At 47.4% G+C, this 25,550-nt stretch overlaps 7 protein-coding genes and 1 non-coding gene across 8 annotated transcripts; 3 read left to right on the forward strand and 5 right to left on the reverse strand.

Moving 5' to 3' along the window:
• Positions 1-4,341: 4,341 nt before the first annotated feature.
• VFPPC_17993 (hypothetical protein) lies at positions 4,342-5,406 on the forward strand (the record flags this gene model as incomplete). Its single annotated transcript, XM_022429658.1, has 1 exon — positions 4,342-5,406. One exon carries the CDS (start codon positions 4,342-4,344, stop codon positions 5,404-5,406), a length of 1,065 nt encoding a protein of 354 aa, XP_022285288.1.
• A 3,431-nt stretch (positions 5,407-8,837) lies between these two features.
• Positions 8,838-10,127, reverse strand: VFPPC_05348 (cell wall glycosyl hydrolase protein; the record flags this gene model as incomplete). The annotated part of the gene is made up of 3 exons (XM_018284556.1): positions 8,838-8,936; positions 8,986-9,643; positions 9,727-10,127. The coding sequence occupies 3 exons, from the start codon at positions 10,125-10,127 to the stop codon at positions 8,838-8,840; spliced, it is 1,158 nt and encodes a 385-aa protein (XP_018141306.1).
• Positions 10,128-10,907: 780 nt separating this feature from the next.
• VFPPC_05349 (major facilitator superfamily domain-containing protein) lies at positions 10,908-12,346 on the reverse strand (the record flags this gene model as incomplete). The annotated part of the gene is made up of 2 exons (XM_018284557.2): positions 10,908-12,106; positions 12,169-12,346. 2 exons carry the CDS (start codon positions 12,344-12,346, stop codon positions 10,908-10,910), a joined length of 1,377 nt encoding a protein of 458 aa, XP_018141307.2.
• A 1,093-nt stretch (positions 12,347-13,439) lies between these two features.
• On the forward strand, positions 13,440-14,555 carry VFPPC_05350 (acid phosphatase precursor; the record flags this gene model as incomplete). Its single annotated transcript, XM_018284558.1, has 4 exons — positions 13,440-13,587; positions 13,634-13,752; positions 13,801-13,994; positions 14,039-14,555. The coding sequence occupies 4 exons, from the start codon at positions 13,440-13,442 to the stop codon at positions 14,553-14,555; spliced, it is 978 nt and encodes a 325-aa protein (XP_018141308.1).
• A 93-nt stretch (positions 14,556-14,648) lies between these two features.
• Positions 14,649-16,865, reverse strand: VFPPC_05351 (beta-hexosaminidase; the record flags this gene model as incomplete). The annotated part of the gene is made up of 2 exons (XM_018284559.1): positions 14,649-16,738; positions 16,820-16,865. 2 exons carry the CDS (start codon positions 16,863-16,865, stop codon positions 14,649-14,651), a joined length of 2,136 nt encoding a protein of 711 aa, XP_018141309.1.
• Positions 16,866-19,826: 2,961 nt separating this feature from the next.
• Positions 19,827-20,279, forward strand: VFPPC_16144 (hypothetical protein; the record flags this gene model as incomplete). Its single annotated transcript, XM_018293897.1, has 1 exon — positions 19,827-20,279. One exon carries the CDS (start codon positions 19,827-19,829, stop codon positions 20,277-20,279), a length of 453 nt encoding a protein of 150 aa, XP_018141311.1.
• Positions 20,280-20,812: 533 nt separating this feature from the next.
• VFPPC_05353 (protein kinase) lies at positions 20,813-22,179 on the reverse strand (the record flags this gene model as incomplete). The annotated part of the gene is made up of 2 exons (XM_018284560.1): positions 20,813-21,552; positions 21,603-22,179. The coding sequence occupies 2 exons, from the start codon at positions 22,177-22,179 to the stop codon at positions 20,813-20,815; spliced, it is 1,317 nt and encodes a 438-aa protein (XP_018141312.1).
• A 1,346-nt stretch (positions 22,180-23,525) lies between these two features.
• Positions 23,526-23,606, reverse strand: VFPPC_17303. Its single transcript has one exon. It is a non-coding gene; the product is annotated as a tRNA-Ser (tRNA).
• Between the last annotated feature and the right edge of the window lie 1,944 nt (positions 23,607-25,550).

Raw genomic sequence — 25,550 nt, forward strand, 5'->3', positions numbered from 1 at the left:
GACCGTCTGCACGGCGCCGAAGCTCCGGGCCCGGCAGAGCCGGGTCCACAGCATCGGGCATAGCCCGTGACATTATCCCCTTCCTCCCTTCCGTCCCCGACCGTGGCGCCGGGGTCCAGTAGTCGTCTGATACTTCTCCAATGGCCCGTCATACTTCATGACTGGGCCGTAAACCGATTCAAACTCTTCCATCGCTTCTGTCTCCCGTAGAGCCTCCGCTGGCTCCCATGTTGCATCTGCATATCCACGCCAGCGTACAAATACTTCTCTAAATTTCCCGCGTCCACGGTTCTTCCAACGAGCGCAGAGGATCTCTTCCACTTCCCATTCTTGCACGCCGTTCTCCTCCTGTATCGGCGGCGGTTGTGAGTCGTCAACTCGCTGCCCGGGTGCCGGGTCTTGTCTAGCTCGGCGAAGCAGATCGACGTGAAATCGTGGGTGTATAGAACCTGGCACGTCTAACTCCACGACGTGTGAACTGATGACTTTTGTGACTGTGTACTTGTGGTGCAGCCAATCTAGCTTCTTGCATGGTCGTGGTGACCTGTAGTTCGCCATCGATAGCCAAACCTTATCTCCAACTTCAAATCGTTCGGCTGGCTGCCTCTTTGCATTTGTTGCCTCTTCTTGTTGCTGCTGGGAGGCGGCAATCATAGCCTGCATATACTCCGAGACTTCCTGCAGACGGCTAAGAAGGGCGTCTGCCTTGCCTTCCTCCTTGCTCTGGGGCGGATCTGCTGGATCCTCGACAGCCACTGGTTCTACATGGTATCCGTGTTCGACAAAGAACGGGCTGATCTTCGTCGCTGCGGATTCACGGTTGTTAAGGGCCAGCTGTGCCACTGGGAGGAAGTCCCCCCAGTCCTTCTGCATGTATGATACGTACGCCCGCAGGTATGCCTGTATCTCTTGGTTTGCTCTTTCCGGGCCCCCGTCCGTCTGTGGGTGGTATGCTGCTCGGCTTGGTTGTGTAATTGGATTAATTTCGCCTAAGTTGCCACTGCAACTTAACTGCGCAAGCTCGAGGCGAGCCTCGAGCTTGCTCTTCTCCTTTCTTTCTCCCTAGCTTTAGATAGACAATCATACGGCACCCTTATGTTGAACAAACAGCGGCGCAGCCCCTTACACACTATAAGAATTCTAGTTTCTCTATATAATTATATATAACCCTAATCCTAAAACTAGATATTTATCTAATAATATAGTAAATAGTAATATATTAGAAAACTAGTTCTTCTTAGGTTTTTTTGGTGGTTTTTACAAGGATATAAAACTAGTATTTTAGGTGAGAGTGCAAGTGTGGCACTTACTATGCTATGGCACTCACTATGCACTCACGTTATTATATTAGTAATAGATTATAAACTATAACTAGTAATTAGTATAGTTACTTAAAGTATTACTTAGAATTATACTAAAGATTATTATTAAAAGCTAAAGACTAAAAGCTATCTAAGAAAGAGAAAATTTAGAGTGCCTATATACTATATAGTTTACTAATAGTTTATATAACGTGGGTGTACAGCGAGCCGGCCAGCATAGCGAGCCGGCCACTCGCACTCACGCCAAAAATACACTTTTTATATCCTTATAAAAACTACTAAAAATAGCTTAAAATAGCTCTCTTAGATACATCTTATATTTAACTATATAAGTAAGTTACTATAAAATTTTTAGTAAAAAGAGATATTAACTCTACTAGATAGCTATAATAAAAAGGTATATAAAGACCTATAAAGGGAATTATACTAATATTATAATAAGAGTTAAATACCCTTAAAAGGAAAATCTACTAGATAAAACCTAAGACCTTCTTAAGAAAGAGTAAAAAGATAATACTTCATTTAATAAGTAAGTTAAGAATAGAGCATTATTTATAGTATAGTTAGTGTAGTTTTTAGACTTTACTTATAGTTTTAGTGTAGTTTTTTAGAGCCTACTTATAGTTATAGTTTAGATTTACCTTCTATAGTATAGTTTATAGTATAGAACCGGTCACGGGATGCGTGTTACATAAGCCGACTAAGACGAAACCTTACCTCTCGTCTATCTGGGAGTCCCTCCCGATTGCTTTTCGCATTTGCCTTTTCTCTTCTTCGCGCCAGGCTTTATGACCTGTTGACGACGATGACGACGGTCGCCCTTTCCATCTCCTTCTTCATTGACGACTATCAGTCTACTTCTGGGCGTCGTTTCCTAGCAAATTTCACGATCCTCTCGTGTAGGCCGCAAACGATCACCGCCTCTAATTATCCACATTCATTTCGAATCGATGGGTCAATCTATTGGAGCCTTGTTTCCACTGCAGTTCCGGCTTTGGCTGGGCAGACAACTCTACAAACCCCTCACTTCCTGCGTAGTGAGAGTCAGTCGGCATCGCGTCATCAAGGGACCATGTGGTCCTCCCGAGATCGAAGCCATGCAGTACATCACCAAGAATACAACTATTCCGGTACCTAAAGTCTACGCTATCCATACTACTCGGAACCAGCATATATACATCGAGATGGAATATGTCCAGGGTGAAGATCTAGATACCGCTTGGAGGACAGAGGGTCGCCTTTCGCAAGACCAGAAGAAGACCATTTTCGGAGATGTCAAGGAGTACGTTTGTATTCTCCGCGAGCTCCAACCTCCAGCAGAGCATCTAGTAGCCTCTGCTCTAAATAATCCCGTCTACGACGCTCGGATTGGTGCTCGTTTCTTCGGCCCATTTAATCATCGTGACTTCCATTCATTAACACGACGACACTTGCGTATGGAAGATGTTGCGATGGTTCTTGGTGAGGAGGTAGCAAAGGTGCATACTGCGTCATATCGAACATGTTTCACGCATGGGGATCTGGTCCCAAGAAACATTATTGTGAGGAATGGACGCGTTGCCGCAATTATCGACTGGGGCTTTGCAGGATGGTACCCGGAATACTGGGAGTTTACTAAGGGGCACTATGACTTCTTCCCAAAAGACGACTGGTCAGAGCATTTTCGCCAAGCTGTTCCTAATTATAACGTTGAGCTTACCGCGGAGCGAGCTCTCTGGGAAATGCTCCCCGACCCGGGCACGCCGGTTACTTCATATCGAGATGGAGTTGTTCGTGAAACGCCAGGCTCGAAGCCTACAGCAACGTGGCAAGATGCGAGAGCAGGTCGTCAACTAAAGGATCTATGGTCTGTTGCTTTGTCGTCAAGAGGTTACAATAGCGGGACATAGCTATTGGCGCTCGTCTCGATCCGACTAATAAGTCACCGTCCAGATAGAGCACCGCCAATACCTCAAGAAACGCTCAATTTACTGACGTGTACCCAGTCCATGACTCGGGGCAAATAAGAAGCCTGGGCAGGATGAGCACAGAAGGACTCGCGCAGAGAATGGCCTGAAATTTCCTCGCTCTTGCCGTGTTTACAAAGTGATCATATCGGAACTGGACAGTTGGAGTGTGTCGTTACGGTCAACATGATGCCGTCTGTTTGTCCACTAGCGGACAGCTCCACAGCGTTTGCTACATGGACCTTACTGCCCACATGGAGTTCAGGAACGACCAACACGATGGGCAAAAAAGCTTGTCATGGCAGGATCGCCTGAACGGCCGTTAATGTCCTTGATGAAGAGACCCCTTGTGGGGCGGCCGGCCAGCCTTGGCTTGGAACCACCCGGCCGTTGTGATAGACGCACGGAATACTGAGAACGCCAGTGAGATCTGGCAGTTTCTGGACGATAGCCTCTCAAATGGCCAGAACAGTCATCCGCGTCCAGCACGTTGTCAATAAGGGGAATGGGGAGCGTCGCCCGGCCACCATCCGCAACGAAGCCGACAACAATGCGCCAAGCAAGACTGATGCTCATAAGAAATTGCATTCACACCCTTCTATGCAACGACCAGCTGGTTTAGAGCATATAATATGTGCCCTGTCTCATCTAACCGTCGACCCGTCTACTGGCGCTCTCCCTTTGCTGCCAGAGGCCGCTCTTTTACGGGAAACGTCGTGGGGAAAGCTTGACGGCTCAGCCAGAGTCAGCGTCAGGGATGCAAGTGCGGATTTCGTACCTGGAATTGCGGAGACCTGGGATAGGCTCGAAGAGCAAAAGGATTGGAACACGTCAAACATGGTCGACTTCGATGCAATTTTGGGCCAAGCTGATCCGGACGTGACGAAGGAATTGATAGAGAGGAAGCTCGGCTTCGCCAAGGTCATGGAGAAAATCGATTCGGACGCGACGAAGGACTTGCGATACAAGATGTGAGTAGAGGATTTCAGTTATCTACAAGACGACGTAGCTCAGCAATTCCGCGATTTCAATTAACCCTATGAACCTGGCGATCTAGAAAACTGGGTGGTCTGATGATCGCCGAGCCGCCTATTGGTTTTTTGGGGGAACCCAATGCTAACCCGTTGCGCAGCTCATTTGCCAGTAACAGCCCGGATGTACAAGCTGCCACTCCAGACACTCCTAGCCTTGGCGAGAACACAACGGTCAAGTTCCCCGTCAACAACTCCTCCGGCAGTCATCAATGGGAGGACACGGAGCATACCTCCTCGCGGGGCCGCACAGGCATTGCAGACCTTCCCAAAAACAGAAGTGGTGATTTCATAGAAAGCAACTCGGAAGAAACGATACATTTAGACTCAACTTCTCGTGGGAGGTCCAGCGCGACCAACAGTGGTGTGACATCAATCTCGCATGATATGACCCCGGACGGCATAACTTCAGAAGACTTCATTTCGGACGCGGACGCAGTGGGAAATTTGGCCTGTCACAATACTGGGTATGCGGCAGCAGAATTTGCTATTTCGAGTACAAACCATGACAGCACATCTATTAAACTCAGACATGATCCCAAGGACCCTGAACCCGACTACCAGAAGGTGCCCATTGCAGAACATTCGCGAACCGTCTGTGCACAGGAAGAACAGCTTCTCAAGCTCCCTACGACGCTCGCTATTGCTCAGACTACAGTGCCAGCGCGGACAGGCAATTGGCAGAGCTTTTCCAGGAACACCACCACTGACCTTCCACATCCTATTGGGCAGTTGTTACCAATGATACCCCCTCCTTCGCCTCAAGCTAATTCTTTTGGCCATCCCTTTTCTCCCGCACGCCCTGCTACACCCATGGACTTTTCCAAGATTGTAATCAGCCAGAAAGACCAACCCGGACCCAGCGAACTAACTAAAGACATCCATGGCAAAACGATAGGAAACAAGGCAAAGACCTCGGGTCGACAATCTCGTCAATTCCTTCACGACACGCAGTCGTCATCTGGGACAGTCGGCAGCGGCGAGACAGATGCGACGGAAGTTCAGGATGGCTCTACAAACAGTGGAATCTCGCACGGTCTCCATCTACTTATGAGTGAGGAAATGAGGACGCTTACTTCCGATAGCCTTAACAACGAACCGTTGTGATCTGCGTGGTGCGATAATATATCTTCCAGCCCAAACGAGGATGATCAAATTCGGGACGACGTTGGAATTACAGAGGGTCTACCACCATTGGCTGATGAGGACTTGGCCTTTTATGATATCTCTTTGATGTGGACTGCTGCAACTGATTGATTGTATGGGTAGTGCTATCAAGAGAAACGGAAGTCTACCAGGTTGTACTTAAACGGCTAGAGCGAGACCTACAAAGCCATCGTCAGGGGTTAGAGAAGTATATAGAGCTCCGCCGTGAGTTGCAAAATGAGAAGTAAAGGCTAAAGAGACAGCTAAAGCAGAAGGTTTAGGATAAATAGACGGCTAAGCAGGCTATTAATAATATTAAGCGGCAGTTATAAGGCGTTAGTTTTACAAAGCAAGCTGCCACAGACATAAATGCCTCTCCTTAGTAACTAGCTTAAAAATGTCTTATAGAGGCTCTTACTGCTCTTCTTGGCAATACACTTAAGGGTTAATAGCAGCAAAGAGATAACGCTATTAGTACTATTATAGCTTATTGTGCGGTTAAGAAGGGGCAGACTATCTAGCACTATATACTCTCTATTAAATCCAGGTTAGCCTTTATATCTAAACTACCTATAAGTAGCTCTTAGTATATAGCTTTACTGTCTGTCTTTATTAAGAATAAAAAGAAGAGACTAAAAAGGTGCTTTATTTGCGTTAGCAAAGCACTTGCTCTAGCTTCTAATAATATAGCTATAGAGAATCTTATATATTAGTTCTATACTCTAGGGGACCTAAATGTAAAAGGTAGAGCCTTTTAGAGTAAAAGGGAGGTTTAATTATGCGCGGGAATAAAACGGAAATAAGGTTAGTATACAGATATAATACAGATATAACCTTAGTTAAAAGTAGCTTAGGATAATAGCTTATTAGGTAAGCAATTATTATAGAATATAATTTAGAAATAGTATAGAAATAAAAATATATTCTATATATATTATGTGGGCAGAATTGCTTACACCTGGTGGCTTAACAAGGGATAGGAAAAAGGGACTTGGTGTTTTTATTTGATCTTGTAGCTACCACACAGATAAAAGGGAGGTTCTGCCCCCTCTAGCTAGACAACCAGAAATTAACAGACTTAACCGCGATTTTCTTGACTAGAGCTATTTACTTAATGTATTTAATGCTTGTTTACTAAATCCCTTGTTAACTAAGGGCACCTTTCTTTGCTATAGGTTGCACCTTATAGAGGCGCACCACTAAATAACATTGCTAAGGTCTTCTGGAAAGACTAAAGCAATTGAAGATTAAATACCATTTAATCCGAGCAAGTGGGAGACTTTTGACCACCCGGCCTAAAAGCGCCTTCCTTTGCTACGTGCTGTACCTTATAGAGGCGCACTACCAAACGATATTGGGAAAGTCTTTTGGGAAGACTAAAGCAATTGAGGATTAAATACCATTTAATCTAGGCAATTAGAAGGATTCTAACTACTTAAACTAAAGGGAAGTGATAATCTAGACTGAATTGCTAATAAGTTGCGTGTAAGTGCGGTATTTTGCAGGGCGCTTTGAGCTCTTGGGTGTGTTCGTTTTGGGCTAACAAAATATTAAGGATTAAGTTATTCTTCTCCTAAAGAGAGAGAATTCCTTCTTTATATAGTAAAATATTAATTAGAATAAGGTTCTAATAGCTTTAAAGTTAATTGCCTTAATATAAGGTTTAAATAGCCTTAAAGTTAAGTGCCTTAGTAGTAGACTTTACATGTGATAGAGATATTCTCTTTCTATAGAAACTCTTTCTCTTATACTAAATAAGCACTTCTATTATAGCTACCTAAGTAATATATAAAAGGATAATAAAATAGAGTGCTTAGCTTACTCTATACTACTTAAATATAAGCAGTATATTACAATCCTAGCTGCAGGCTACAGAATAGGCCGGTTGCATAATGCTACCTTATAGCAGCTATAGATAGGTATAGAATAATAGTTAGTATAAAGAGCTAATTAGAAAGAATTTACTTACTCTTTAAGTAAACTCTAAGTAAATATATATAGTAATATAATAGTAGTTTACTTAAGAATTAACGTGGGTGCATAGCGAGCCGCCCACCATAGCGAGCCGCCCAATTGCACTCCCACCTAAAAAGCCATTATAAGATCCATGTAAAATCTACTAAAACTGGCTTAAAATAGCTAGGCTTTTAACATATTACTATTTACTATATAGTAGAACTAATATCTAACTTTTAGGCTAGTATTATATATAATTATATAGAGAAACTAGTATTTATACAGTGCAAATTAGAATATTTTAGACTTCTAGATATCTAGCTTACCCTAACCCTTATAAGTCTAGAATTAGAGCTATTTATTAGTAAAAAGTACTATATTAAAATTATAGCTATTTTTACCTATTTTTAGTGCTTTTTGCAAGGATCTAAAAAAATACGTTTTCTATATGATTTTGGGGTGGGCGGCTCGCTATGCATTTACGTTAGCTCTTTATTTATAACTTAATATATAGTATTATTAAAGCTTATACTTTTATACTAACTATAAGTTTAGTATATATATTATATATATAAAAAATATACTACTGCCTGCCTAATTAAGCCATTTTTTTGCCCCACCTAGACCTAAGATAAGATACCGTGGACCTAAGATTAGCTGGAACCCTAGCCACAGCGCTGCGGGATAGTAAGCCCCCTCCCTCCGGGATTCGATTCGGATCCGAGATGTTCTTGGCGGTAATGCCTCAATAGGGATATTAGCAGATTGCACTTTGTTGTACTTCAAACTATATGATATAATTATCCCGTTGGTCCTTGTAAGTTGGAAGTCAACTGGTTTCTCCAACCCAATTTGGCACGTTGCATCACATGAATGTCGGCAGTGTCCGTTGCTGATCACTGAGCTTATACAACGACTATTCCCAGTCAGGCATGAGGTTAAGCGTCTTCCCCCTCCTGTTGCACGTCAGTGTTCCTGCAATCTTAAGCAGTATTTAGCCGTTGGAAGTTCTATGACGAAGAGGCGAATTGTATTGTGCGCACTGCTTACCCGATTTGTAGATTCGTATATTCGGTTGAGTTCGGTGCAAGAGGCAGCGAGTTAGTTTGGGCGAGGTGAACATATCGTCGCTTGTTTTTGTCTTGAGCTGGAGTTTCACTCTCAAACACAGCAACCGACCCAGAAATCTGTGCTTGAGAATGAAAACTCAAGCTCTAGACAAGACAAGCGAGGAGCAAAGATACCGTCTGACTTAAATACATTCGATCTGCATACAAATCACCACGTGGCGGCCCGCTCCGGATCGATACCAAGATCATCAGCGATTCATCGGTAATCCCTACTCGATACGACCAGCATGTTGGATTGCAACACTGGCCATAACGAACACTATCAAGCCTTATGCACAATATACGAGTTCTCATTCTTCAATCCCATCATGCCTTGCTCGCCCACGTCTCCCACTCATACGAAGCAATCATAAAGGGCCCAGAGCCCTTGTAATCGTTTGCAGTCGTCTTGACGCTGATATAATACTACAATCACGGTTAGAATAAAATAACAGCTTGTCATCCATTTACTCACCTCAAACGTCGCATTCGCAGTGGACAATCCACACTCCGCTACCGTCCCCGTAAACAACAGCGTCCCATTGTCCTGCGGTCGAACAAATTTCTTCACCAAACCCGTATACGCATTCTTGGCAGTTTGCAAAAATTCAGGCCTCTTCAAGTACCCCAACTTCACCCCCTTGAGCAGTCCAAACGTGAACATGGCGGAACCACTACTCTCAATGTAGTTTCCCTTCCTGCCCGGATACGGAGCATCCATGACCTGCCACCACCCCTGGGATGCTGGCTCCTGCGCCCTCTTAAGCGCAGTGGCGAGAGTTGTGTAGAACTTCATGAGTTTGGCGTAGCCGGGATGAGATTGAGGGAACACCTGTAGCACCTCGACTAGGGACATGAAGTACCAACCTACTGCTCTGCCCCAGACGTGAGGAGCGCGGCCGGTGACGGGATCCGCCCAGGGTGCTTTGTCTGTAATTTCAGCCCAGCCGTGGACGAGAAGGCCGGATGTGAGATTGCGGGTGTGCGTGTCGATGAGGTTGTACTGCAGGAAGATGTCGTCCCAGGCGGTGGTGTTGTCCTTGTCAAAGAGGTGTGTCCAGCGGGCGTAGAAGGAGTCTGCCATGAAGATGCCATCGAGCCACATTTGATTTGCAAATATTGGTTTGCGATGCCTAAAGCCGCGTGTTAATATAGAGCAAGCCCTTATCGTGTTGTGAAGAAATGAAATATGTCGACTGATGAAGGGAATACATACCAGAATCCACCGGATGGTGTTCGCGGATGAGAGTTGATCTGGTTGCGTACAATCCTGGCAGCTGACTTGTACTTTTCTTCGCCGGTCTGATTATACAAGTAGAGATAGATATTGCCCATGCGGTACTCGTCTAGTGAGTAGACGTCATACTTCCAGCCCTTGATGGTGCCGTCATCTAGTACTACATGCCCGTCGATTTGGCTTCTCAGCCAATTCAGGTACTTGGCGTCTTTGGAAATTTCATGGGCTTTTTCAAATCCCATGTATAGCGTGGCGGGTTGGTAGCCGAAGTCAGACTTAACTCCTTTGTCGATGAAGGTGTCTGCCAGCCAGGTCAAGTAGGACTTTGGCGGGGGAGCGGCCGCGACGCCTAGGGAAAGGAATACCAGGGACAGCTTCATGCTTGCGATGAGATATACCGTGTGATTTGGTTCCCCGGAGTATGGGGGCAATCGGGCATGTTATAGTTTATGGTTATTCAACAACCGACAGGCATATCGGGCGATGTAACTCATACTCCGAGATGGATCAGTAGTTACACTTGCATTTATTTCCCGAAGGAAGTTTAATGCCTGGGTAAATGGAATGTTTAAACGGGCCGAGTATGTGGAGTTAAGTTGTTTCTATTTCTCTACGGATTTCAGTCTTTACTCTAACACTTTCACTTCCGTCGTGGCACAACTTCCATGGTGTTGAAAGATGCACATCTAATGTACCAACCTCAGCCATTGTCACCCAATCTGTTTAATTCATCAATTAAATAACTTTGATCTTATCAATATGAACCTTAAATATGAATTCACTACTTCCTGCTTCAAAATACCATGTATTTAGATCACTTCCTTGCCTTATGTTGGGTTACATCTAGTGGAGATCTGCATTCACCGCTGCAAGCTCAAATTATCCGCCAATCCCTAGACCTAGCACTATTCTCCGCCAATTACTATCCAAAATCAATGCATACGCGAATCTAATGACGGATCATTTCGATTGCGTTGGCATCAACCCAACCTCCACTGAGAGAGCAGACTCATTTGCCGACGACACCATACGCTTAATGAACAAGTATTGATTGCCGAACATCTTCCCAACGAAATGACTTCATCCTGTCTTCTTTCATTTATCCGACCCAAAGGATTCACCTCCCTGATTACTCGTCCATCCAACCGCCAAGACATCACTCACGGATGTCGAGTAGGCAAACAATCCGAAAGTCCCTGCGAAGACGCCTTATTCAAAAGTTTCCAATACGGTCCCCATGCCCCAAGTAAAGCCGTAACTCCCGTACACAAAATCATCGGTCCATATATCGTCGCGTACCCCAACGCCTCCTGCGACAACTGTCCCCTCGCCGACGTCAACGCACCGCTGACCGGACCGCCGAGAACAAACCCAACACCCCTTCCACCAAGAAGCATGCCAAAAATAACAGCCGAGTCAGAGGATGAGTCGTCGCGTTTAATCTCCCGCATCATAGAGGACCATGTGCTGCTGAAGCCGCCCGCAAAGAAACCATACACCAGCACAAAGACAATCATGTTGGCAAAGTGGCGACTCAGTCCCCAGAGCAGGAAAACGGGTATTCCACTTCCAAATGAAGAAATGAGAATGATCTTTGTGGCGGATATTTTATCGCCTAGAATTCCGTGAACCACGGCCCCCGGGATAGATGCAAATGAGAATAAAGCAACGAGTATTGGTCCACTGACGGATGAAAGACCAATGTTGGATGCATATGTCGCCATGTAAGTGCTTGGCATAATGTAGCCTAGAGCCTGGATAGCAATGCCGATTTGCATCATCCAGAACGGAGCATGGCGCAAGAATTCGAACGACAGAGGTCGAGCTTGGGTCGAACGTGGCAGCGGCACTCGAGGTTTCAGGAAGAATAGCAACGGGCAAGTTAGAATCGCGGATGCTATTGTCCACGAGAGCAGCGTCGCCTTGAGACCAAACTCATCAAGAAGTTTGCTGAAGATGAAGGGCATGGCCACACCAACAGATGCTTTGCCGCTCCACATGACGCCGTATGCCATTCCCTTGCGCTCGACAAACCATTCATCCATGTACATTGATATCGGGCTGAAGAGCAATCCGCATCCAATGGCGTAGAGCACACCTTGTGTCGCAATGAGACCTCCAACGGTCCCTACAAACGCCGAGGATACAAGCGACACTACCGTTACAAGAAGCCCCAGGGGACCGCAATATCGACGCATGTACGGGTATCGACGAAGGAGCAGGAATGCCACCGGCATCATCAAGTACATAATGCCCATTTGCGAGGTGCCAATGGTGGCGAAGGACCCGGACGAGCCTGGAATGCCGCTCTTGGAGCTGCTGTAGTATTCTTGGAAAATGCCATAGGATACCGAGTAGCCTGCAATTCATGTTAATCAAGATTTTCACCCCCGAAGCTCGCAAGCTACGGCTCAAGCTGACCCCAGATAGGCACCTGTGCCACTGTACAGCAAGCGAGGCTCACGTAGGCGCCTCGTCCACGGTCAGTCGGTGGGAGGGAGCCGCCATTCTGTGTGATGCTGTCTTCCTCGTGTGTAAATCTGCCGGTGTCTCTGCTCACGAAGCTGAGCTCCGTTGACTGTGGTTCGGTTTCACTCATGATGAGGGATGAGCGGTTTCGTGTTGTACTGTTGACATTGGGTGAAACACAACACTTGAATGAAGATAATTTTGCCATCCGCTTCACTTTTATACTCATCCACGCCCTTTGGTACTGAGATATTTGATGCCGATGATGACGGCAAAGTGTGGGGCCGTGATAAAGATGGCGGCCGACATCGCCCAGCGATCCGCAAATCGTGACGTTTTTGTTGGTCACGCCTCTTTGGCGATTTTTGCGGCCTTGACTGGTTGTGGTTGTAATTGGCTCTGATGAGATGCAAGTGTTGCGTTCGGTTTATTTCCGTTACAACCACGGAAGCCTTGATCCGATCGTGACTCTTGAGCACTGAAACTGCATTGGACAAACTTGACTTGTGCTTGCTAGTGCTTACATTTAGATAACTTCACGAACTGGTTTACTCCAGTATGTGTTTCTTTACATCTAGGAAATTGTGGTCCGGAATGAGGTCCATCAAGTTACCTAGGTAGTTAGTTGTCAAGCAGTTATTAGTCCACAACACTACAGTCATTCACAAAACAAGCACCTCCCAAACTGCCTAAATAGCAATACATCCCATTCATAAATCACCGCTTACTTCCCCGCAAACAATTGCCAATTCCAGCACGAGCACGCGACCTCTTGTCATTTCCGGTCAAGTATCCACCAGCCACTGCGTTTTCCCACGGCCAGCTCCGGGCGCCAGCTCCAGCACAACCCGCTGATGATCTTCATAACCTTGCTCTTGATCCAATGGGGCGCTTATCTTGCGGTTAGCTGCCAAGACTTTGGGGGAACCGCCAAGCCGTGTCTGGAAGGAGATACTGTCAAGGGCAAGGGACGGAGGTGATGTTCCCTGGTTCGGGATGTTGGACCGAAGGACTTTTGGAAAGGGTCGATAATTTGCAAAGTTCGCAAAGTAGATTATTATAAGTTGCGGTGACGGGATGCTCTGTCTGACGGACTGCTGGTCTTTTAACAATCTTCAAGCCAAAGTTAAGTCTGTCTGGTGTTGAGAAGCAATTGGCTTTGACACACAGGTTCAACTGCTTCTTATTCACTTGGCTCAACTGTTCGCAACGCCGAGACTAAAATGAGATTCTCAACTCTTCTTACAGGTCTGACACTCGGTCTGGCCTCTTCGTCTCAGGCAATCAATATCCTGCTCAACAACGACGACGGCTTCGGGTCGGGCAATCTACGCGAAGTGTATCGCCTCTTGAAAAAGGCAGGCCACAATGGTCAGTACAGCAACTCCTTGATTAAGTAGTAAACTCACAGTCGCAGTCTGGATTGTCGCACCCGCAACCGAACAGAGCAGCCAAGGCGGTCGCTCCTCATTCACTGAACTCGGAAACCTTACTGGGCCATCACAATACGATATTATTCCAAAGGGCGCCCCATCAGTACGTCACATCTAATCATTCCATCTTTATCTTTTCTAACACAGTCAGGTTGGCACGGATCCTCATGACAGCCATATTTGGTACTACAACGGCACACCAGCAGCTTGTACATTCGTCGCACTGGACTACGTCCTCCCCAGATACGCTCCTTTCAAAGTTCCCGACCTCATCGTAACTGGACCCAACTACGGAACCAACCTCGGTCCATTCGTCTGGACCCTCTCAGGAACCGCAGGCGCATCGTAAGTCTCCCTCTCACCATCTAAAACCATGCTAACCATCCCAGATACGCCGCCACCGAGCGCTCCATACCCAGTATCGCCATCGCAGGAAGTAACCAAAAAATCGCCTACTTCGACATCAAAAACGAAACCAACGAAGCGACATGGACCGCAAAAGTATCCGTCAAGGTCGTCGAACAAGTCATCAGCAGCGCGCCAAAGGGCGGTCCTCTCCTCCCTCTTGGCTACGGACTGACAGTGAACATCCCCGTTCTCACTGCGAATAATACCGATCCGGAGATTGTGCAGACGCGCATGAGTGGCAATGCGCACATCAATGAGGCGGTGTTTGATCCGGCAAAGGGGGTGTTCACGTGGGCGAACATTAAGCCCTATGCTGCTGGTGTGAATGCCTGTGTGAATGGAGACTGTGCACTTCCTGGTGAGACGTATGTTGTTGAGAATGGGAGGGTGTCGGTGTCGGTGTATATTACGGATTATGATGCGCCTATGTCGGAGTATACAGAGAGTATAATGAAGCGTATTAAGCCGCTGACGAAGAAGTGCTCCAAACCTAAATAGATGTGTCGAACCTTTAATTTGACATGAGAAGTACACCAATTTACTGTTGACATTGACACGAATATGTATTAATGCATGTTGATTGAGATTCCGCTACGCCTTGTTCGTCAGACTCAATTCCTTGAGCTCGCCGGTCCATCCAGTCACTTCTTTAATCGGCGCCTCCACAGCAATAACATCCCAATGGAACCTCTGTCCATTGATCCCCATCTTGGTCTGAAACTCTTCGCGGGTAGTATCCTTCCCCTTTGGCGTAACAGAAGCAAAAGTGGCATTTCCCTTTCCTCGAATCTCCAAGTCGACCCATTCACCCATCGGCAGCGTCGAATTCAGGCGATAGTAGCTACCAGATGCGAACAAGGTAATATTAGGCGTTAGCATCAAGGCGGAATCCGATCCGGCAATGAGCGTCGTGTTGGTCTTGGCAGCGACATGATCTACCTTTAGCGACAAACTGAGTGTGTAGTCACGACCCTTGGACGACCAAGGCGTAGTAAGTGAACACCCGGGGTTGACCTGCAAGGCACCGTCCTTGATATCACAACTCGACTTGGCGTCATACTTGTTAGGCGAGAGATCCTTGATTGTTCCAGCTCTCCCCCCGTCAAACTTGTACTGAAAGATTGTATCCCCCTTTGATGGAATAGCCCGGTCAAGATTCTGGCCAGGAATAAACTCATGAAGTCTAGGCCACAGCTTCGCATACCCACTCTCATTCAGCTTTCCTCCCCAGAATTTATCACTCAGGGCAGGAATCCCATCTCTCCAAGCATAGTACGCCTCCGAAGCGACCGTCGCGTTCTGGCCGTAGTCATTCCACAGAGGCGTGATCGCACCAAGGACCAGCGGCTCGCTCCGTTTAGGATTATTAGTAGCGTTCTTCTGGTCGAAAAGCCATGGACCCCATAGTCCACCTCCAGGAACGGATGGATCGCCATGAAACGTCTTCTCTACTTTGATGTAGTTGCCGTATGATGGCCCCCACTTGTTCACAATGTAAAAGTCATCATTCGAATTGACGACCTCGTACCCGTTCTTGATGTAGTCAAACAGCGGGTTATCTTCAAAGTACTCCCAGTGCTGGATCGATACATCCTTATGAATGTTGTTGTAGCCGGGAGTGAACTTTGGCGGGAAAGTGCCCCATATGCGGATCGACTTGTTTGCTTCCGCTTCAATAAAGTCATCCATTGCATTGACAAACTTGTTGTAGTCGTTGGCAGGGCCAGTGTACTCGTCCGCGCCGATAGACACAACTTTTGTGTGGAACCACGGCAGAAACTCTTTCCATATTGCTTTCATGGTGGGAATTGTCTCGGGGTGAGAAATGTTGAGCAAGCTTCGGTCGGTGGCTAGTCCCAGCTCTGGCTTCCATTGAACAATGGGGAGTGCGTGTCCGGGGGCTTCAATTTCCGGGAGGACGGTGACGCCTCTGGCCGCACAGCGTTGCTGAATCTCTTCAAAGTCGGCGCGTGAATATGATTCATTTTGATGTTTTGCTAATCCTTTGAACTTGGGGTTGTCAGACCAAAGTCGGAACCAAGCGGGCACCGCTAGCGATTGTTCAAGGGTGTTGTTCGCGTTGTTGTATAGGTTGTCGCTGATGTGGAAGTGGAAGATGTTTTGCTTGAAGAACGAGACATAGCTGCAGAGTTCAATGATAAAATCCTTTGGGTACCAGTGTCTGCCGGCGTCGAGCATCATACCCCGGGTTGCCCAGCCAGGCGCATCGGAGCCGGTCCCGTACGGAACACCATTTTGCTTTCGTAGAGATGCTTGTTGCAAGACTGTTCGTGTTGCCCACCAAGCACCCAGGGGACTGGCACCAGTGATGAAAACACCAGAGCTGTTTGTTGTCAATGTGTATCCCTCCGATGTTGTGCGGCCAGCAGCGTCGTGATAGTTTGCCTTGTTTCCAAGTGTAATGTACACGTTGCCGTTGACAGCAGCATTGGCTTTTTGGACATTGGCATGAATACCAAGTATGTCCTTGAGATCTTGGGCAAACGTTGTTGCAAAATCATGAAGAGTCGGGGGGATCAAGGTCTGGCCATCTTGGTCGCGGGTGTCTGCATGTTTGGCATCAACAATGATGCTGTGAATCTTGGATAGATCAAATGTCTTGCACCCGTCACGTTTAAAGGGAACAGTCGGAATCCCTAATAATGAGTCTTGCGTTGCCCCTGTTCAATTGGTTAGTTCTGCGTTGGAGGATTCGTATATCAACAGGCTAAAGTCGGAGATATCTGTGGCACTATACTTACCGTAGACAACTGCAGGCACGGTTACTATTGCCGCAAGAAGTTTCATTGTGTCAATCACTTGCATTCACACCCAAACTCTACATCAAACAACAAACTTCAGTACAGCGATTATCAGCCTTTTATTAATCTCAACACTCGCAACTTTACACCCGCAAACATCTTCCCACTGACACATCAATTGCTCTCCCCGCGATCATCAAGGCCACTCCCGTCGGGTATTACCCCAACTGTGACGAGTTTTCGGCATTGGAGAGAGGCACCATGTAACATTGTGTGGGGCGTAGAGTCTCCCATGTTGGGAAGGTCTATGTTTTGTTGTTACATCTCCCCCATTTAAAGTCTACGGAAAGGCACTTGATTGCGGTACTCTTGGACCCGGGAGATGAAGATTTGCGAAGCGCTCCAAACAACATTGGAGATGTGGAAGTGGCTTTGATAAGTAGAGCTCCGATCGCAGTTCCCCGCCTGTCTTGGACCATCCTCGGCCGAGGCCGGGACGAAAGGTCCATGTTGATGGTCGGTTACAACTGAAGAGGGGACCGGGAATATATATCTGCATTTATGCCTGGTGCGGGGAACTGGGCTGTTTTTTTCCGCTGGTGGTGTGGTTGTCATGTTGAGTTACCCAAGCCGCCGTCGAGAAGCTGTGCGACGAGGTGTTGGTTGATGCCCACCGAGAGGCGGATGTGAATCATTAAACTACGTCACTGTCGTCTTGGCCATCAATTTGTCTCGGCCGTTATATTCGGTGGGATTGCTGGCTGGAACATGGTCCGATCGTTGTGAGGGTGTGTTTGTCGCATTCACGATAGAGTTGTGAGTTGTTCCCACAACTGAATGTTTCATTGCAGCGCCGCAGTCAAAATAAAGTCACAGAGCGACGATAATTAGCTGTCTGAATCAGAATCGATTGCTCCTCATCTAAGCCTTATTGAAGATGTCAGAGGTCATGTCAAGCTTATTACCTCAGATCTCCAACAGCCCAAGCACAGAAACAAGTCGATGTGCACGCTGCTGTTTCAGCGCACCATCCTCTAGAATTCTGACACCGAATCAAAATTGAAAAAGTAAACTTCAGTCGAATCCGTGCATCGTACCACAAGTGCCGGCGTAGTGAGCTGACGTAGAGACGTCCGGCTAACCAACTAACCTTCTTGTCATGATGTGAAGTCCAACATTTCCGTGCCCTTCTCCATAACAACACCAAGGCGCAATGAAACATCGAGTTGCCAGAATAAAAAACGACATCATGGTGTCGCAGAAAGATACCTCTTGCGGCAAACAGGCTGCAGCTGTCTTTCCACAACTCTCGCACTCCGCCCCAAAGAAATGAGATACCAAGAGATTATTCCGTCATTGCTCCAATATCCGTTGGTATGCTACCCCGATAGTAATCTAGCAGTGGCCTCGGTGTCTCCAGCCCATCGTCATAATGCCACAAGCCAAGGGCTTTTACACCCTGTCAAAATCCTATTCTTCCCCACATGGCCAGGATCAGATCGTATCCGATAATTACCAAATCCTCCGTCCTCCGTACTCTGCTCTTCCAGCCCGTGGAGACATTTTCCCGTCTGGTGCTAAGGTTGCTATTCTTACAATGACGGAGCACGTCTTCCAGAACGCAAAAGCCACCCGCAGCCGCAGCCGCCCCGTTCGAGCTAAACCACAAAGTTTCGTTCGAGACCCTTTTAAAAAAAAGTTTTGGGCAGCTGACCGGTCCTGTAATACGACATGCTAGACACATCCGGGCCGGTAGCTTCTGAAAAGGACGGCAAACCGCAGGGCCGGGACCAGCGACTTGCAGGCCGCCCAGCCCAGCCCTTTAGAATATTGCCTATAACGCCCAAAAAGCTATGTCATGGGCGGTAAAGCATCGTACCCCCTCTGGCAGGGCTGTAATCATCTGTCTTCATTGAGTTTAGCTGCATCGGTGGCGCTGGCCCTTTCGCGGAGCAGTGACGTGCAATGGGCCTGTCCGGCCGCCCATTAAGGCAAGGTTCGCTGAGCTATTCATATTCAAATACGAGCTTTCGGCAGCTTGGCCACAAACAGCCCCCATGAAGAGGCTCTACTAGCCGAGATGAGCTTCTGTCTGCCCCGCAGAAAAGTGCTGGCGATGCGGAAATGGGCTGTGAGTGAGCTGGTCGGAAGGGTCCTAGGGGATCGAATCGAACCGGTGGGAGCGAGTGAGACACGCATGGTGGTGGGTGGCAGTTTGATCATTGCCACCGGCGCATGTTTGTATTCCGGAGAAGAAGTCGAGTTGGTTGTACGGCTATTACTACAGTTGGTCTTTTGCCTAATTGTCATTTTGGCCACTATGGCCAGAAACCATGTCAGCATCAATATTGCTCCTAATATCATTCAGCAAGCAGAGGCTGTGTACTGCCACAGAAAGATGTCCCAGCCGCATTAGACAATATATTGCGATCATGGTGTGTACCAACCTCGCATTGTTTCGTTTCGCAGCTCCGCCGCAAAGTAAAATGCTCAGTGAGAAACAAGTCGACCAACATCGGCAACTGCAGTGAGACAAGAACGAGCTGGATAATATTCTGCAGGATATGACAGCCGAAAAAGGCGGGTATGCAAGGAAGAGTCCGCAGAGAGCGAGTGAAGGGGTTGGGGTAGTATGGTCGAGCTCCCAGAGTATTGCAGCTTTACGAGGTGGGCCGACCACACCGCAATGCCGATCATGTCGTGTTCAGTGCTTGTCATCTGGGCCTATTTCCGAATAGGGTATCGAGCTCGGGGCCTGGGTAGCTTTTGTGATGTCAACCCAAGCGTTGCTGTCGACTAATACAGAGACGCCCAGAAAGTAAGCTATTCGCCACGATGAGCATGCGAAAACGAGGGATCCGAGAGTGTGTCCAGAAATTCTATATAAAGGCATGTCCATCTCATCCAAAGTTTGTCTTTTCTAACCAGACTCTTCATTCTAGTCACTTACCAATCCAACCTCAAACCACATCCCACTTACAAGCCAACCACAACCACAACCGCCAACATGCAACTCACTCAGACCATCGTCGCCGCCCTCTTCGCCGCCTCCTCCGTGGTTGCGGCTCCCGCCCCCTCTGAAAAGTCCATGATGACCACCGGCGTCCCCCAGTGGACCATCGAGGGCGTCAAGCGTGTCTGCGACGGCGCAGACAACCAGTGCAACTGGACCTTCAAGATCAACCCCAAGATCTACTCCAAGACCCCCGTCAACTTCGTCACCAAGAGGTCCGGAGCTACCCCTGCCTCTCAGAACAACGGCGTCGCCCAGAACTTTGGCGACTACACCATCACCTCTGGCTGGAGCGGCCAGTTCGGTCCCGGCAACGGCTTCACCACCCTGGCTGTGGTTGACAACAAGAACCGCCGCATCACTTGGCCCGCTTACACCGACAAGCAGGTTGCTGGTGGAAAGGTCGTCTCTCCTGACCAGAGCTACGCTCCTCAGAACCTTCCTTAGATTTATGAGGTGTGATATGAGAAAGCTGAAATGATATTCTACGTTCATGGCGCTGGGGATGGTGGAGGAAACAATAAATTAACCATCTTGGGTTTTTCACTTATGGCGAACATAATAGTAATAGCATCAATATAAACTGCATATTTCACATTACTTTTGGTTGTGTTCATGTTGTGATTTGTGAATGTCAATCAGGTTAGTCAATCGACTGATTCCACAGTATTCATTTAAAGCTTAAAGCATCTTCACACCATGGAAAAGAACAAAGATCTCCCGACCGTGCATAATTCTCGCATTATGCATTGCCGGAACTAATTAGGCACTAGTTCACCTATACGCACCTTGGTCGACTCACCATTGCCGACAACTCATCCCAATGCACACTGATAAAGACAGCAACTCCACGCATAGTACCAAGTCCCTGGGTATAATTCCAAAAAGACGCATCATAACTCTTCACATGTCAGTCAATCGTAGCAAAGTTGAGTTACAAGCACTTGAGGCATTTCAAGCCCCAACATCCCTGCATATATCTATCGAAACCATCTATCACGCAAAACATCCCCAGCACAAAGCCTCTCATCCGGCATATACGCACAAACCCTCAACAAAAGCTCCTTCAACACGGCCATCTCATCCCTCGGCACCTCCATCGTCTTGACCACCCGCAGCACCCCATCCACCGTCCTCATGACAGACTTATTCCCCCGCAGCACACTATCAATGCTGTACTGCTCGCCGTCAATGTCCATCCTCCCGCGGAGCATACGTCCCTCTTCATCGCGGTACTCCCCGCGCTGTTCCCACCTTGACCACCACGGTTCGGGGAATTTGCCAAAGAAACTGACCATTTCGTTGAGGACCTCGTCTGGTCCGTAGAGCATGTGAAACAGCGGAGTTTGTAGACGGATCTCGAATATCGTGCATCCGAGGGCCCAGATGTCACAGCTGAGTCCTACTTTGTCCTTTTGGTGGTCTATTAGTCGTTCTGGAGGGAGGTAGTTTTCTGGTGTGCCGAGATCAGGAGGTGGGGAGGACGTCAGGTAGGCTTGTCCGAAGCGGATAAGGCAGATCTCTTCGAGGAGGTATTTGGACTCTAGGCGGGACATGTCGACTGCTGGGACGAGGTATCTTGGTGAGAAGGAGGGTAAGTCGGTGCCGTCTTGGGTGATGACGTTGCCGGGTTGTGGGTGTCCCAGTAGCGTGAGAAGTTGTTCTTCGCTGAGAGAATCTAGTCCTGACACTTTTATTAGGATGTTTGCTGGGCGGAAATCTAGGCATTGTTAGCTGGTTATGTTTGAGGTTGCAGATAGGAAAGTTGACCTCCGTGTCCGACATTGCCCTCGTGCAAGCAATTCAATGCCTGCACAGCCTGATGACACAGTTTTCTAAGAACAGGGCCAGGATTCTCCAATCGTTGCCAGAGACTTGGGGATACGCTCTGGCCCAGCAGTGGAAACACAATACATTGATGAGCTCCATTGGGTCCATGGACTTCAAAGTTGTCCAACGGAAGTGCAATGTATCGTGCTCCCGGGTTATCTCGGTCGATATGTTTCAGAATAGAAAGTTCTGCAACTTTTTCCACTGATACATCCGCGGTCATGACCTTGACGGCAACATATCTGCCAAGTTGATGGTCTCGACATAGCCATACCGTGCCAAACGCGCCGTGGCCAAGCTTATGAATGACTCGATATCGCTGCCTGTTGTCCAAGTAGTCGCGTATATGAATTGGGTGATATCCGCCCTCTTGGTACTCGCTCAGACTCTCTACGTCGTCTTGCTCCCCGTCAAAGTAGGTTCCATGGGCTGTAGATGCTGGCGCAAAAACCATGTCATCATACGAGTATTGTACTCCATGGCTAGGATTCTCGTCTCTCCCAAAGTCGAGTTCCATATCTGAGTATATGCCAACAAGTAGAAGAAAGATGGCCGATATGAACAAGTGTGGCCCACTCAAAACGCCATTCGATACGGTACAACAACTGAACGTCAAGTCAAGGACTCGAAAACATTTGCGACAACGACAATGCGAAAGACTGGATGCTTTATAACCGTGATAACAACGCTTCCGGACAATAAGTACACGGTACAGTATTATTGCAGAAAGTACAGAGTACAGAGTATGTTGACGTTGAGTTCCATCCCAGTTGAAGCCACCATCCTTGAATCATGTTCAAAGGCGCCAACTTTGAACCCCGCAGAACGAAAAGCCATGACCGCCCACAAAGAACGCTAACGAGGCCAATGTGACTGTTCGCTTGATTGTCTGGTCTCAAGTGCTTTCTTCACATGCGGTCAAGGTTGCGAGGTTCAAGTATTGCTCTTTAAGAGTGTCAATTGTCACTATTTGCTGGGATGAAAAAGCACGCATCACGCCAGGACAGTTGCGTTGGTGGCGTTGATCCCGGGGCTATATAATCGTCTTGTTGCTGCGGTGCATATGGCATAACTTGTAGCCCCTGGATTGAATAGAGGTTGAATAGATGTTTATTCCGTTGTGTATAAATGTACTATGCGCAGTGTGTCCTCGATTGACTACGATAGTGTCATCATGAGTGTGACGATGCTTATCGAACCGGGGTATCCGGACCAGCAGCAGAGTTCACTGAATCAAAGACGATCCAAGTTGTAAGACCTTCTCAATCCAGCGCCAAATAACATGTTCGACACACGGAACCGACAAATGTCTGTGTGTAAAGGGCTGTTGGGGGCGGCGCACCTGATTGAAAATTGGCCAAATCGCAAGCGATACCATAACGAGACGTCTAAAATTGCCCGAAACAGAAATCTATTGGATGGGGTTGGCTTGCCGTGCTGAGGCTGCATCATCGTCTGCGCCAATGTGTGGGAGCCTCTCAGCCCGTTTGGGCAGCCTCATCTCATGGCTGGGTGAGTGAGAATGGCACCGTTTTGTCTACCTGGGCTGAAGGTGCGCTGTATCAACTGCCATGTTTCACGGTCGACAAGGTGATAACACGGATGTCCATCATCCCTTGGAATATCATACCGCGCGGATAGTGCATAGAGTTGGAGGATTATTGTGAGTTGGTGATGGCTTCACACACAACGGCAAATGAGGACCATGGAGCAGCCGACCAGACAGCAAAATGATTTGTTCGCCACTCGCTCATTCAAGTCAATCGTGTCTAGCACGCCCGCCAATTATTGAAAACTGCACCTCTCGACAAAAAGTTACGGCTGCGACAAGACAAAAAAAAATGCCAAAAAAAAAAAAGGAACCGACGGAGACAGGATTCGAACCTGCGAGGCCGAAACCATACGCTTTCTAGGCGTACCCATTAACCACTCTGGCACTCCGCCTTACAGTTTCATATAAAACTCTGCGCTTATTTGTTTATATAAATTTATCCTCAATCAGGCCGCATTGTCCCTCGCCTCAAATCCTGCAAATTGTAAGTCCACAGACAAGCAGCACAAACATCATGCGATGGCTTAAGTATAAACCAAGGCTACTATGAAACAAAATATCCTTGAGAGTAATAAGAGGTCTTTTTTCAGTCGTCTGGATATTAAGTAGAGAAGCACGATGAGGATAAACTAGGCAGACCGTGGCGGGTGACCTAGTCGCAGATGGGAGGCTACATTTCCGTTGGGTAACTCATGAACTGAACCATCAAAGGAAAGTTCTTGAAATTTCTCAATTATATTGGTTAGAATGCTGCCGACCTCTCGTGCGTGTGTTGCAGTCTCCAAAATGACCAGCCGGCACCGTCACTTGTGACTTTTGTTCGCAGCAGCTAGTCGTGCATTACCTATCTGCATGCAGCGGTCATGGTCCAACTTAAACAACTGCCAACTAGTCTCTCATACGTGGGCTTAAATGGTACGGCTCATATTATTCCGCACGGTATTTACGAACAAAACTTGACAGTTTCAAGAAACAGACGCATTGAGCGGTATGAGACCTCAGAACAGATGTGAGGACATGTAGTTATAGCAGGATTCTGAACAATATGCCAACTCTTGTTATTTAAGCTACAAATCTATATCCGGCTTTTGTCTGTGTTCCAAGACACAGACGAGTTAATCCTTGGTTGCGTGTGGAGGTACGAAAGGCATTCCTCCTCTCCCAGTACCTGTCAGCCCAGTGCCATATCCTGAGAGGGACCACGAGAGGCGGACGCTGTGAAACAGCTCCCTGCATTTTCAGAGACACTTTACACTCACCTTACTCCTACCACTATGGCAATACCTGTATTAATATCCTCAAGTCTTGTAGTACAGAAATATTTGACAAAAATGAAGGCTATCATGAATCCCTTCAATGGGAAAAGCTTTTCTGGACCTCTATCTACTCACACTCAGCCATTGCAGAGTATTCATAGATCAGACCCGGGCTTAAAGCGTTAGGTTGGAATGTGACCCCTATCTATCATGTACTCACCAAGTTTACCAAGACTCTCACTCCGGTTCGACTCACCTCGCATGGCTAGGGAGCAGTCACTCAACCTGCTTACCTGAGCATGGCGTTCACTTTCTTTCTAAACCTCACTTTAACTATACTTTTACTGCTTGTCGTTCGAGACACGCCATGGTCGGTTTTGAAGCGTACCGTCGCCTGCCGTGGAAATCACAGGGCTACGAATGGAGATTCACTCTCTGCTTCCTTCAGCTGCTAAACATGGATTTCGCCTCAGCCTAGCAAGTACGTATTCGGTCTTGGAATATGGGTAGCTTCATTCCTTCTGAGCATAGGCAGTCCCTGAGATGCGGTGAACTGACGGATGGCTCCCTCTTTTTTTTTTTTTCTTTTTTTTAAACAAAAAGTATAAAAAGTCATCTCCGGGATAAAGGACGGGAATCTAGTGATGCGGTGCTCCTGAGGAACCTTTATCTGATCAAAATTCCGGTACAGTATCCCGATAGCCGCTTCGAATACCACATAGATATTGTCCATGACGTTGGACTGGGTAGCACTTACAGGTGAGAGGAGTCTGGTGAGGTGTCTTACGATGATGTTAGCTTACCATTTATATTTAAGCATGACATGTCTCGGAATTTTGAGCACATATGGACCTAGCGGAGCTTCTCCCCTCTTAGTTAGGGCATTGGGAGCTATACCAAACATCTTCACTTGAAGAATTTGAAGATCGAGGGTGAAGTCATGTGGGTTCAAGCACTTCACAGCCTTACGGCAACCCGAATTGTAGAAAAGTCTAGCCCTGCAAAAGAGATGACCTGCAAGACTTCCGACAAAACAGCAGTGCGTCTGGGATGTATTTTCGCCCATTGCCTTCAATGTTG

Source organism: Pochonia chlamydosporia, chromosome 5 (genome assembly GCF_001653235.2).
Source record: "Pochonia chlamydosporia 170 chromosome 5, whole genome shotgun sequence".
Classification (NCBI taxonomy): domain Eukaryota; kingdom Fungi; phylum Ascomycota; class Sordariomycetes; order Hypocreales; family Clavicipitaceae; genus Pochonia; species Pochonia chlamydosporia.